This window comes from Solanum verrucosum, unplaced genomic scaffold, assembly GCF_900185275.1.
Source record: "Solanum verrucosum unplaced genomic scaffold, falcon-dt-bn FXZP01000205.1, whole genome shotgun sequence".
NCBI classification, from domain to species: Eukaryota; Viridiplantae; Streptophyta; class Magnoliopsida; order Solanales; family Solanaceae; genus Solanum; species Solanum verrucosum.
In genome coordinates, this window is record NW_026019950.1 from 1,618,231 (window position 1) to 1,631,941 (window position 13,711).

The following is a 13,711-nucleotide window of genomic DNA, read 5'->3' on the forward strand; positions in this document are numbered from 1 at the left end:
ACTAATTAGTAAAGGAATTCAATTAAATTTAGGTAAAAATATTTTTAAACCAAAATTTTGATGAAAAATGGAAAGAAAATATTTATTAGTCCTTTTTCTATAGGTTAAAGGTATTAGTTACTAGTACTATTTATAAACCTTTTCTGGCAAGTTAATACCGGAATAACCCGTAACAAAAATATATGTACAAAAAAAGTCCATGAAGGTAATCCGGTTCTGGTTGTTCCATTCAACGACGTAGACATGAATCGTGTACCGCCTCCGTCGTTTCCACCGCCGAAAAACGTGTTCTCGTCAATAGCAGAGGAATCGGAGTACCCGGCGCAGAAGAAACTTAAGATCGACAAAGACGATGGGGATTCCGTTGTTAGCGATACTTCCAGTGAAGATAGCATGGTTTTCAGCGATGAAGTGAATGATACCTCCAGTCCCATAAGACCGACTTATAGCCAGTATGATTCAGACGAAGACTTTTGCCCATATTACCCCTAGAAAATGGATAAAGCTGTTTGGGAGAAGTATTACCAACAGGTTAAGGAGAGCGAGGTAACCTCGCCATTCCTTTCTAGTTTGAGTCGTTTATGAAAATTTTGAGTTTATTTTAAGGTAATTTTGGAGTCTGTAGTTTGCACCTGTATATGAAAATTTTGAGTCAAAATCAGCAATATTTTAAGGTGATTTACCTATTGTTACATATTGTATTGTATTATTATGATGAATACAGTGTTTGGATAGATTGTATCATTCTCCGTCATTAGATAATGTCATACAAACCTACAAGTGGGGTACGGGTAGAGCTGCTATGAGGTAGGATAAAAGACGCCATCACACCAAATCAGTCGTTACTTAAAATAGGTCTCTACCTAACAATGTATTTAAACATTGTATTTAAACTAACAGTACAATGAGTAATAGTTATCCAAAGAAGGTTTGGAGTATGTAGTTTGCGTAACAACATTGTATTTAAACTAATAATACAATGAGTAACAACCATCCAAACAAGGTTAGGAGTATGTAGTTTGTGTGACAACCTGTATATGAATCTAGGGTAGTTTCAAGCAGCCTCAACCTGTTTATTCCATTCATTTAACCGAAATGCCTGAAACCAGGCTTGATTTGCAGCTGGTTTGCTTAAATATTGAGCATGATAGTAGATAATGGTAAAATGAGCTTAAGTGGAGCATCATCATCAAGATGATTCATTTAGTCGACCCCAACTTGCTTGTGATCGATGAATAATGGTAGTTGTTGCATAGATAATCATAGGGAAAACTGATTCAACTGGTCAGATTATGAATCCAAATGAGATGCTTCGAGTGGAATTTGAAAGGGATCTTAGGCTCAATAAGTACATTGAAGCATGTATAAGTTCCAGGATTAGAAAAGAACTCTTTTTGAGGGTGGGGGAGGCAGCTTAGATTGGAGTTCAGATTAAGGGTTGATCTAAGGCTGGCATCTCAGCTTTAGAAGAAATTTCAATGACGAGGAAGTGGAAGAAATTGGTGAGCTTTGGAGTTTATTGGATAACATCAGCATTGCCGCAAGAAAAAAGGATTCTATAGTATGGACTGCTAGTAAAAGTAAGAAATTTAGTGTGAAGAGTTGTTACAAGCTGTTGGAAAGGCAGATTGATTTAGTGGAAAAGAACTGGCTATGTGAAATGTTTTGGATGACTAGAGCTTCTCCTAAAGCAGTTTGTTTTGGATGGATAGCAGCCAAGAATGCATGGTTCACTCAGGACGTGTTGCAAGAGAGACTTTTGTTTTATGCAATAGATTCTTCCTATGTGAAAAACCCCCAGAATCTGCTAGTCATCTGCTTATTCAGTGTGGACGGTGTACACAAATTTATGTGGGGTGGAATGGACAATGCCACTCAATATGAGGAACTTGTTGGAAAGCCGGCCACATCCGAGGGTTGACATTAGAGCAAGGGAAATCTGGAGAAGTATCCCTTTATGTATAATGTGGATGGTCTGGTTGGAAAGAAATAGGAAGTGTTTTGGAGGCCAAAAAGTCATAGCTGTTGTTATTTTTTTTTTAGACGTTTGTTGAATCTTTTTTGCCTGGTGCAAGGGTAGGACAACTGACAATTTTTGGCAATTTCTAGATTTCGTGAATATGCTTAATTGAAATTGTAACAACTTTCCTACTTGGTACTGATTAGTAAAATTATCTTACCTTGTAAAAAACACACCATGTTATTTGGTACTTCCAAGTTAATGTATCTTTGGATACTTGCCTGATATAGGTTCTGCGATTTTTCTGAAGGTTAACTAATTACATAGCAGATTGGATGCAATGGGTAATATGTGTCTCTTATTGGTGGATTGTACTTTTTGCAGGGATTTGATATCGCAGATTATCCCGGACAATGTGCGATGACAACTGTCTACCCAATGCCATTCTACTTGAACGACCCTAAGAATGTTGACATGATGACGGATTATGCTGGAAAAGCACTTAGGCTATACAATGATGAAAAGGTATACTATAGATGCACTTTCTTTGTCTTTCCTGATTGTCCTTTTCCTTCATTTTCTCTTCTGTATCTCTAAGAAAATTACTTGTCTGATTTTTAGGGCACCAATTACGAGGTCAATGACATTTTGACGGTGAATGGAGGTGGTTGTCGTGACTTCATCTTCTATATTACCTTTTCCGTTAAAACAAGTGATGATAAGGATGACATTTTTCAAGCAAAAGTTGTGAAAGATTTAAGATACCGCTTGCAGTTTCCGTTGGTCAGGCCAAAGGTAAAAGCTTTTATTGGTTAAGTCTCTTATCAGCACCATTATGTCATTCATTATATTTCTTCTGATATTGTTAGTGCGCTGATATTTCTTCATGTGCTTTCAAGCATGTTTTAATTCTAACCAGTGTCTTAACAGAATCATGTGTTCTATGAGATTAGGCTGTTGTACCACAAAATCAGTAATCATGTATCCGAGTGGATATCAGAGTTGCTTTGTCAATGATTATGTTATTAGTGTGTTTGGTAAATTTAACTGATAGTACATGTTATCTTCCCTTTGCCAATGATCTTTAATTTTTTTTTATGACTAGCTACATTAATTTTGAAGGGGGGAAATTTCAATGAAAATAGCACTACTGAGAAGTTCTTTAGTTGTAGGCAACCTTTGCTTTTACCTCATATGAACATGTTATAAAAATAATAATTCTGAACTACTTTTTTTCTCTTAGCACTGCTTTGTATAATTTACAATACTTTCTGTCAACCTATTCCTTGATTGTCTGCATTTTCCTTTGACAAAAGAAGAAATATTCAATGGATGTGGCATGGTTGTAGTAGTGCATGTAGACTCTGTGCAACTGATAATAAATACAGCGCATCACCAGGTACACATATAGAATTAGACTAGACAGATCTCACCTTAAGGAAGTTGAGTGTTTGGGTAACTAGAAGCTTAGAGAGCAGTGATGCTCCAGTAGTTCCTAAATTGGCAAAGAAATCTCTAGTCTGAAACATGAGTTCTCTGAGTCGAAAACCTGCCTTGCCTTTTGTCCGTCTTTCCACCAATCTTTTGCAAAAATTTTTTATCATCCCCATTGATATGTGCAGACAGGTTTGGCTTTCTGTTACATGGAAGAGCTTTTCTATTTGATAGAGCTTTTTAGGAGATTGGTTGCAATGAACTCTCTGATTAATAATCAACAATGATCTTTGAGGTCTAATCGCATTGTTTTGTTGTTGTTATTGCTTCCACATTTGTATCCCCTTTTCAAACTGTTTGGCAAAGCTTAGTTAAGCTCTATTGAAAACAACCTCTCTATATCTACGAGGTAGGGGTAAGGTTTGTGTACACTTTACCCTCTTCAGACCAGATCCCACTTGTGATATTTCACTAGGTAAGTTGTTGAAATTCAGAAAAGGATGCAGTTTTGAACATTGTTTTAAAAGTGAACTTGGCAAATGTTATTGTCTTTTCCTCTGGGACTTTATTGTTTAAGGAACAGTTAATTTTCAGAAATTGTATCGTTGAAGTTAGTAACTGTCTTCTTCTATTGTGTAGCCGAAGAAAGCTTCAAATATGCAGTGATTGAAGAATGTGCTCCGAAGTCTCCTTTTGGTATATTCAGCTTTGAACATCGTCAACAATTTTCTTGTGGCTATCACTAGGCAAGATTACTTACCGGCTTTATTTTATTTAAACGCTCCTGTACAGGACACATTAATGTATAATTAACTTTAACTGTGCATTCTTCAATGAAGAGAAAAACACTTGGTTGAACTTGCAGATGGCTTACTACATAACATAAGTTACTCTATTGTATACTTAATAGCTAGTAGAACTGATACGACTAAGCTATAATGGGATACGATAATTTAGAGAGTGCACTACGTTTAATTTTGGCATATCCCTGATAACCCCATTCCGTTCCCCAGCTGTTTTTCACCAAATAGAACTCAACGCCCTCCTCTTCACCATATCCTACGATTAACATTGCATGTTTTCCAACTACTTGTCCTTCAGTTTCCTTCTGTCTCACTTGAGCAATTTCATTTTCAGTTGGTCCCATGTACACTCCCTGTATATATGTTAAAACAATCAAAATATAAACCCATATCATCTAAGTAAGCTAAGAGAATAATGAACAAAAATGTTGTACTCCCTTAGTCCTATTTTGGGTAACACCCTTTGACTTGACACGATGTTTAAGAAAAAAATGAAGACTTTTGAAATTTGTGGTTTAAAACAATCATAGGAGAATTTTAAAGTAAAATTGTTTCTGACTATAGTAAGATGACATTCTTTTCGAGATAGACTAAAAAAAATAAAGGATGCCATAAGATCGGGAGAGTATTACTTCACGTTTCCACGATGTAGTTGAAGACTTGGAACATGAAGAGCAGCACAAGTAATAGGTTGTTGCCGAATCAACTTTTCTATGATTTCCTTTTCATGCAACTTCTCTTTTGCCTTTTCTTCCAACTCCTTAATCAATTCCGATACTCTTTGAAATCCATTTATCTTTATAATCCTCTAATCTGATTTAAATATAATAACATTTAAATATCGTGAGTTCTAATTACCACTGATAAATTGAACGATTGAACGATGATATACTTACCATTTCAGATTGGCATTCACATTTACCCCTCTCTTCCATAAAGGGATATTTAGTTTCTACCGTTATGCCATAATCCATAGCAAATTTGTATGCCTTGTTATATGAACATGGAAAACATTCCTTCTCTCCCAAATCAGCAAAATAGGAAGGCTTTTTATATTTAGTGTACATGCAATCAATTAACTGCTGTTTTGAGAGTGAAACAATCTCTCTTTTATTCTTAAGGGATTATGCTGCCGTAATAGCTTCTGTTGATGTGAATGCCCAACAACAACCTTCAGATCAAGAGGAACTGTTTGTTATTATGAGTTATAGCTGAAACTAGTATCATAAAGTAATAGTACTATACAAAATACGTACAACAATGGCCTTGATTATCGATTCCAAGAAGACATTTTCTTCCTACCCAACGAAATTTAATATTCTGAGTATTTGGAAAACAATACCTAAGTCAGCCAAAAGCTTGAACAAAGTACAAAAAAACATCAATTTATTCATCGATATCATATACCTCCTTGAAGAAATTGTCTTTGCCCAGACGTTTAACTTCTGGTTTGGACCAGCTTGGTCGTGTAATGTGTACCTCTTCTTCTGGCATTCTCTCTGTAGATGAAGTTCTTGCCATCGAAACTATCAATGAAATATTATTTGTGGAGAAATGATTTTTTAGCCTTCTATAATTTTTACGCATAAGATATCTGGAAAAGTCATTTTCTTCGAGGGCAAGAATCTCACTTTCTGTATGAATATATGTTGCATGAGCCTGACTTGTAACTCTAATGGTTATTAATAGTACTTAGTAAGTACTCCCTCCGTTTCAAAAAGATTGGTCTGGTTTGACTTGGCACGAAGTTTAAGAAATTAAAGAAGACTTTTGAATCTTGTGGTCCTAAATTAAAGTTATGTTAAGTGTACAAAATTGTCCTTAATCTTGTGGTCTTAAACATGCCACGTGGAAAGCAAAAAGTAAAATGTTACCAAAAAAAAAAAGAGGTCATTTTTTTGAAACTGACTAAAAAGGAAAGAAGGTCATTCTTTGTGAAACGGATGGAGTACTTTGTTTTTCTTTCATGAATGAAGCATTTCACTAAACTATACAAACAAAACATAATTAAAAAAGGAATATTGTAGAAGACAAATAGGAGAAATAATCAAACCTTGTTATGCGAGCTACAATCTCCTTTACTATTCAGCTAGCTAAACTAGAAGAAAGATACATATATAGAGAGAAGTAGAGACAAAAAAACACTGGGTGATTATTCTCGTTTGTCCTAGCTTTGATGGATAGAAACACCTTACATATTGTTGGTGAAGGTGACAGATATCTCGTGGAATTAGTCGAGGTGCACGAAAGCTGATCATAAAAAAAAGAAGGGAATACAATATAGTACCATTTTGGTGCTACAATTTAATGCTCCACACGTTTTATTTTCTTTTCACAGCTAGCGCCTGGACTATGGTTCAGTACTACTCAAATGGATAAACTGATTAACTTTTCCGCCTAAATCATTCTTCAATATAGGCCATTTTTGTGTTAACATATTACTGCATGTACCAAGTTTTCTTCCAAGTTATATCTGCGAAAAAATAATAATTTCCATGAAGAGTGGTAAAAGATTCACTTTAATTAATGCATTTTCAGTGATGAGTACAATTTCAATAGTAGCTTTATTTTAGAGTTCGTTTGGTAGTTGGTTAGAGTTATTCAAGTATTAATACTGTAGAGATTAGTTACGGGTGAATCACTAAATCTATGTATTATTTATGCGGGTATTAGTTATGTGAAGATTATCTAATCCACCTTTTATCCTGTATAAAATAATACACAGATTTCTCATAACTTATTATACATATATATATTAGTTATGCGAGATTCTAAATTATCAACTAAATGTCATACTGGTTTTATATATGAATAACTTATTTCCTATCTATAATCTACCTACCAAACATCGTATAAGTGATCATAATATGTTTTTGATGTGTATACATGAATAACTTGTATATTTACTAACTACCTACCAAACGTTGTATAAGTGATCATAATATGTTTTTGATGTGTGCACTAAAGAAAAAAGTTTTGTTTGATAACTAAATTAAATATAATGGAGTAATAAATTTCTTATCTACCCACCAAACGTCATGTAAGTGATCATAATATGTTTTTGATGTGTGCACTAAATTGCATAAAAATAAAAATAAAAATAAAAAAATAAAAAAGTAATTTCCGACCTGCCGGATTCGAACCAGCGACCTAAGGATCAACTGTGGTATATACCGACTACAGTCCTCCGCTCTACCAACTGAGCTAAGGTCGGATTTGTCTTTTTAATTTGTATAAAATACTTAACTTTGTTAGCATTCTATCATGTTTTATGCCCTTTTATACTGGCCAAAACTCACAAGGTTGTCCTCCCTTCATTCCAATTTATATGTCATACTTTCTTATTAACAATAATATAGTATAATTTTAATCTTTTTATCGCGTTTTTTTCATTAAGTGAATTGTTCAAAGTTTAAGAGAGTTATAGAATTCTTTTTCCATTTTTGCCTCCTATTTATATCATCTAGTTCTAGATGTTAATTTCACGAGAGTTGATTGCTCATATTTATGATTTTACTTTGAATTATTTATATCTTCAAGAATAGTTTGAGAATAACTAAAATGGCAAAAGTGGAAAGTGGTGTTTATTTTATGTCCTAAACTTTTTTTCTTAATAGGTGTATATTGCCTCAATAATCACCTATTTTGAAATGAAGGAAGTATTTATTTTTTAAAATAAAAATAAATAAAAAAAGTCGTCCAATTAAACACTGTCATGACAATTCGGCAAATATTTAAGGACATTGCATGATGACTTATTTGCATAATGGGTGAGGAACCAAAGGTGACCTATATAACAATCAATTTGATGCATCATCAGTTATATAAAGCTTAAGAAATAAATACACTGAAGTAGCAAAACAACACCTACTATATATACATCTATAATGTATATAAATAATTTTGATTTTGTATATACAATGTAGTTTTGCAGTCAGCAAAGAGCGTAGTTCAACTATAAACTAGTGAATTTGAACTGCATTATGATGCCTATACAACAAATCAACAGTTAAGAGTTACAATATTAATTCTACTACTCAGTATTTTGCCTTTCATGTTTGGACCAAACAGAAAAGGCACATAATTAGTTGATATCTTTACATTAAGGTTAGTACAACTTGATGGCTATCATCTGAGGTCACCTATATCTTTGAGACTTCCTTTTCCATGGTGTCATTTTTCTTGCGGTTGACAAGCATAGCGCGTTCTAGGGATACGTTGTCAAGCTCCAGTGATTCTCTGTAGCAAATTCAGGGTGAGAATCCTAGCAGTGGTACTCTAACTGTGAATTTTTCGTGTCTAAATGCTGTATAATCATCTCATAGACACTAAATCACTTAGTTTATATATAGAGGGCCTCTGCAGTTAAGAAACAAAGAAACAGCGAACTAGCTAAGAAACAATGATAACTACTACGCCCAATTCCAAACTAGTCGAGAACTAATTAAGTACCGGGAGGAAAAAGTAATACCTTTTTCTTCTTATTCCTCATTTGCTTGCCTTGAGCAGATGATCTTCTTATCATGGACATCGTTATATCGGTGTCTACATTTTGAATACTACTTGACATTATCTGTTAAGTCATGAAAGTTCAAATGCATCAAAAACCTATTATCATCTAATTTATTGGAGGTCATTTTACGCAATAATTTCTTTACTCGCGATATAGACTATATTCTCTTTTGATTCTTGCAATTCAAATTGATACTTTATAGAGTTTGAACTAGAGGGAAGGACAAACTTAAACATTGAAATCAGAAAGCAACCATGGAATTATGTAAAACCTAGAAGACAAATCTATGCTACAATTTATTTAGTCACCAAGGGCTCAGCAAGAATGGTACCTCACAATATGGACGGTATTTTCCTTGTATGCGCGGGAATAAGGTTTGTATCCACAAGTAAGGTAGAGATTTCATTTTCTGCTCAACCTCACAACGCATTCCTTCCTCAGCCTCAAACATCTGTGCAACAGCTTCCATTGTTGAAATATCCTCAGTAACAAAGAGGCTGCAGCTACTTCCACACAGACAGTTAAAAGTTTCAAAATCTGCATGGTTAAGTTTGTTTTTGTTAAAGAATGAGGATATCGTAATTGGAGGAGCGGAAAATGAAATGATCAAATGGTGCTCAATAAGTGCAACAGGTTTACGTCCTATGGCCTATCGAGCAGCAGAAAGTGTTGCATGTAAATCAAATTGCAATTTTCTTTAAGTAAATTTAGGCATTCACTGCAACAGTACCATGAAAAAGGCATATGGGACCAGCGTAACATTTGCACTCAAGGTATGCCACATAACAGATTCGTTTGCAGAGGATGCAGGTAAATGACCCTTGAGGTTTTGAACACATTCTAAGAGAAGTTTTCGACTTCTCCAAGCACCAGCGGGCACGGTGGTATGATCTCAATAGGCATGAAAATGAAGTCATTACACAACGAACATCAATTAAATCTGCTGTGCAATAAGGTCTGTGAGCTGAAGACTTTGAGAGAAGCATTGCTTCTGCACAGAGGAGCTCCTCATAAGGAATAATTGGCACCTTGCCAAGAAGTGCATAACGCTCACTAGCGGCAGCTCCAAATGGAAACCATTCACCAATTGCAAAATTCACGGCCTCACCACAGTTAAAGCCTGCAGGAACCAGGAAAATTAGTTGTATGAGCAAAGTAATATCCTTCATATTATATATGGTCATTGCAAGTGAATTATCAAGATCTAACCATGACTAAATCCTGAATGGTATGCTCTAGGGAAGGTAATGACAAACTCTCCTGGCATTTGCACAGCCTTGTAAACCGGGACACCATATTGCAGCAGAATCTTTGGAGAAACCATTGTTGTTCTCTCTTGAAGAATATTAAAGACTCCATTGACCCCATTTTCTGATAGGATTTCCTCATTATAAACACGATGCCGAATAAAATTCTCAAACTGAAGAGCTTCATGACCAGGAACTCCATACCAAGTTTTGGCCGCCCCACAGTGATGATAGTTAATGCTGAGAGGCAAAAGAGCAAGGAAAATGTAAAGAAACTGAATGGCTGAAACATCTAAGAGAATGTTGATACTATGACTTGCCTATAGAGATAATGATCCTCTACATGCCAAGCGAACATACTAAATAGCATCCCTATGTACAACATGGGGTCTGTTACTCCCTGAAACAAATAAATATATCAAAATCATTGAAGCCTTTACTGATATTCTGCATTGTTCCCAGAATTTACAATCATACACTACCGGTATTTCATTAACAAGCAAGCGTAATGCTGATCTTTGCAGCCGAGGAAGTATCTGCACAGAGAACAACAATTTGATATTGGATGAAATTGAAAAGGTGTATTAATTATGGTATTTGCAAATCTTATGCTTCGACACAAAAGAATCTAAATGAAATTAGAAAATCTTTATGAAATACTGCTAAAAAAATTCTAAAACTAGAAAGACAGCAACATTGATGGATGGTGCTTGAGCACAGAAAACTATCATGACAAACAGTAAAATATGAACTCTGATGCATCAATAAGCTTAGGATGCAGTCCATCATAGACAACGAAGAAAGATGATAACATAAGACAGAATGATCAATGATGTACAAAAAACTAGCAGCAAAAGTATATGTAGAACCTTGAAATTCCATTTGCTACATCCAAGAGGATCATCAGTGAAAGTGCTTGAGAAGGCACTACCATCTATATTAATTCCATACTCAACCATTCCTGTCTTTGCAAATGTCATTTCTTTCCAAAATTCCTTTTCCACATATGCAGGAGGAAGGCATCCAGATATACAGTATCTTCGAGCAGTTGCCTTGTTTGCCATTATCTCAAAATCACGAATAGTATAATTTCTGGAGCACAAATAAGATACATGATGACATGAATCACACTACCATATAAAATCCAACAGGTAAGTAGCATGAAAATGTCAATGATGAGATACATTATGATAGCAGCAGTTTCTAGTGCAGTAAATGCAGCCATCACTTAGTGATAGTACTTGCATATCTAAAGAAGATACCAAACATCACTCATTATATAATACCTTCCTCTTGTAAAGAAGGTGATCTTATCGCTGTTATTCCATTCAGCAAGTCGCAGAGGTTGCAGCTTAGTGGTAAACTTAAAACGTGTTTGCTCTTTCATCAACACAACTCCAGCCGGAGCAGAAGATCCTAAGGGAGAGACAATCTTACAAATGCCTGAAATTCAATACAGTTCTGGTCAATCAGCCGAAGATGGATGAAAAAAGTACGACAATTACCACAGCACAATGCAAGAAGCAATAAGAGTTCAACTTAACCATTGTATGTTCAGAAAAAGAACAGTATAGTGAATGAATCAAAAGAGACTTATTTAACGGTTCAGGTTCCAAGAGCCATTATCAGGTTTGTGAGAAAATCCTATAACGACACATCCCAAAAGGCCGTAACAAAGAGGAAACAAAAATGCTGTGATCTGATATTGTCTATATCAGAAGTAGGAAACATAACCTAAGAAGCATATACTTATACTCCTTTCATCCTAAGCGCCTTTTGCTTATTGATGGTCAGTTTAATGAATTCTGATAGCTAATATTTCAAAAAAACAAAAACAAAATAGAAATAAAGCACTATTACACATTTTAATCATTGTTGTCAAAGTTCACTTAGTTCGACCCTTGAAATATATCAAGAGAAAGTTTCCAATTGTCAGTGGTACCATATTTTGATGCTTCAGGAGCAATTTTCTGCACATAAACCAAAGGATCCTCAAACTCTTCCTTAGATGGACGATATACTGGGCACTCTTTAATCGTATCAGTCCAATTAAATTCATCCATACTAATCTGACCAGCGGCCTTCCTTTCTTGAGAAACTTTTCCATGAGAAGGGCCATGCAAACTAGGTTTCTTCACTCTTCTTGCAGATCTTGTTTTTGTTACTTTCTGAACAGCATTCAGAACATCTTTCTTACGCTTATATTTTTCTGGTACTCTTTTTTGACAAGATAAGCGATCCCCTGCTTCAGCCTGCAGAAAAGCCTCATAACAGTAAAAATACGAACATTTATATAAAAATTCTGACTCTTATTGCAACGAATTTTCAGAAAAAATGACAGGATTACAACGGAGTTGATTTTATTACTTATAATCTATATCATTCCTGATCAAAAGAGAGAAAACACAAGTTATGTTTAAAAATGAATAAACATAAACTCGAAATCTGTACTAAAATGAAATAATTTTGAACGAACTACTAAAGAAATCTGAAGAAACTTTACCATATGAGCGTTCTTCTCATACATATGTCGAATTTGTAGAGAGAGAAAAAGACGCTGAAGAAGTTAACGAGAGAAATCTCACCGCCCGCCCTTTGAAGATTTGAAATTGGATAAAACGTTACAGTTCGTTGGCTATTTATACCTTTGCATTTGGGCATACCGAGAAGGCCGGGTCCCGGATGACCCGATCCGACCCACTCTTTAACGAAAAACTATTGCATTTTCAGACAAAAAATGCAATTAACTGCTTTGGAGGATTTTTTATTTTTTATTTTTTAACTTCTAAAAAAACAGTTTTTCTGTTTTTGCTACTACTTAAAAGCACTTATTATTATCTATTTTTTTTATATAAAAAGGGGCAAAACACTCAGCTTTCTAATTTTATTTTTTAAAAAGAAATACACTTTTGGGATTATATTATGATGATATTAAATCATTAATATTTCAACGATGCAATTGTTGTATTTGAAAGGAACTAACTTATTCCACAAATATTAATACTGCAAGTGATAACTCTTCCATATTAATTGATTTTCAACTGCAACATGTCAGAAGTTTTTTGTTTCTTTACATTACTAATAGCAAATTAAAATAGGATTTTAAAGATGTTCATAAACAATATTGTTTAGTCAGCTAGGAGAAGAAATTAAACTTCATATCCGTAATTGCTCTATTTCAGAGTATCAAAGCTTCTTTATGATTGCGTCTTTCATTTGTTAGGAAATCAACACACTAGTTTGCCTCCCTTCCAAACATGTCGAATCATTACCTTATTGACCTTCAACAAATACCGACAATCTTTAATAATAGGTTTAAGAAGATGACGATATATGTTTCTTTATTGATAAATATTTTTTTATTAATAATTTTCACTGCCATTTTATCCGTAATCACTGGCTATCACCATTGTTGTCAACCATTATAACCATTGTCACGATTATTGTTGTTAACTATTACTATCAATCGCTATCACACCTACCACTTCCATTATTATAATTATATTTACTGCGATAACCATTGTCATCACCACCGTCGCTACTTCTATCATTATCAACCATTACTATATTGCAATCAATCCTTACCACCAACCACCTAGCTCCACCATTACAATTAGCATCACCGTCAACTATCAACAACACCATCATCAATCACCACACATTCTTTAGCCACTACCATAACACTATCAACAACACCATCATAATGATTGTCATAACTATCAATCATCACCATTGTGTCAGTCACTACAACATC

The 13,711-nt window shown here is 34.6% G+C and overlaps 1 protein-coding gene, 1 non-coding gene and 1 pseudogene across 2 annotated transcripts; 1 reads left to right on the top strand and 2 right to left on the bottom strand.

Annotated features, from left to right (window-relative positions):
* The first annotated feature begins 204 nt into the window (after nucleotides 1–204).
* LOC125813949 (UPF0725 protein At4g29550-like) lies at nucleotides 205–4,189 on the top strand (annotated as a pseudogene).
* Nucleotides 4,190–4,322: 133 nt separating this feature from the next.
* LOC125814002 (lysine-specific demethylase JMJ706-like) lies at nucleotides 4,323–13,690 on the bottom strand. Its single transcript, XM_049493480.1, has 11 exons — nucleotides 13,613–13,690; nucleotides 11,900–12,209; nucleotides 11,244–11,400; nucleotides 10,827–11,049; nucleotides 10,440–10,493; nucleotides 10,278–10,357; nucleotides 9,920–10,197; nucleotides 9,441–9,830; nucleotides 9,042–9,247; nucleotides 8,669–8,770; nucleotides 4,323–4,550 (listed from the first exon to the last, which is right to left on the bottom strand). The coding sequence occupies exons 1-11, from the start codon at nucleotides 13,688–13,690 to the stop codon at nucleotides 4,323–4,325; spliced, it is 2,106 nt and encodes a 701-aa protein (XP_049349437.1).
* Nucleotides 7,320–7,411, bottom strand: TRNAY-GUA (transfer RNA tyrosine (anticodon GUA)). The gene is given in 2 exon segments: nucleotides 7,320–7,355; nucleotides 7,375–7,411. It is a non-coding gene; the product is annotated as a tRNA-Tyr (tRNA).
* Nucleotides 13,691–13,711: the final 21 nt, after the last annotated feature.

Excerpts from the sequence above, each read along its gene's own strand:
- LOC125814002 (XM_049493480.1), bottom strand. The coding sequence starts at position 13,690 with ATGGTGATGATTGATAGTTATGACAATCATTATGATGGTGTTGTTGAT. Across the intron at positions 9,248-9,440 it reads TCCCATATGCCTTTTTCATG|ATTTTGAAACTTTTAACTGT; the intron begins GTACTGTTGCAG and ends TTAACCATGCAG. Across the intron at positions 8,771-9,041 it reads AATACCGTCCATATTGTGAG|ATAATGTCAAGTAGTATTCA; the intron begins GTACCATTCTTG and ends ATGACTTAACAG.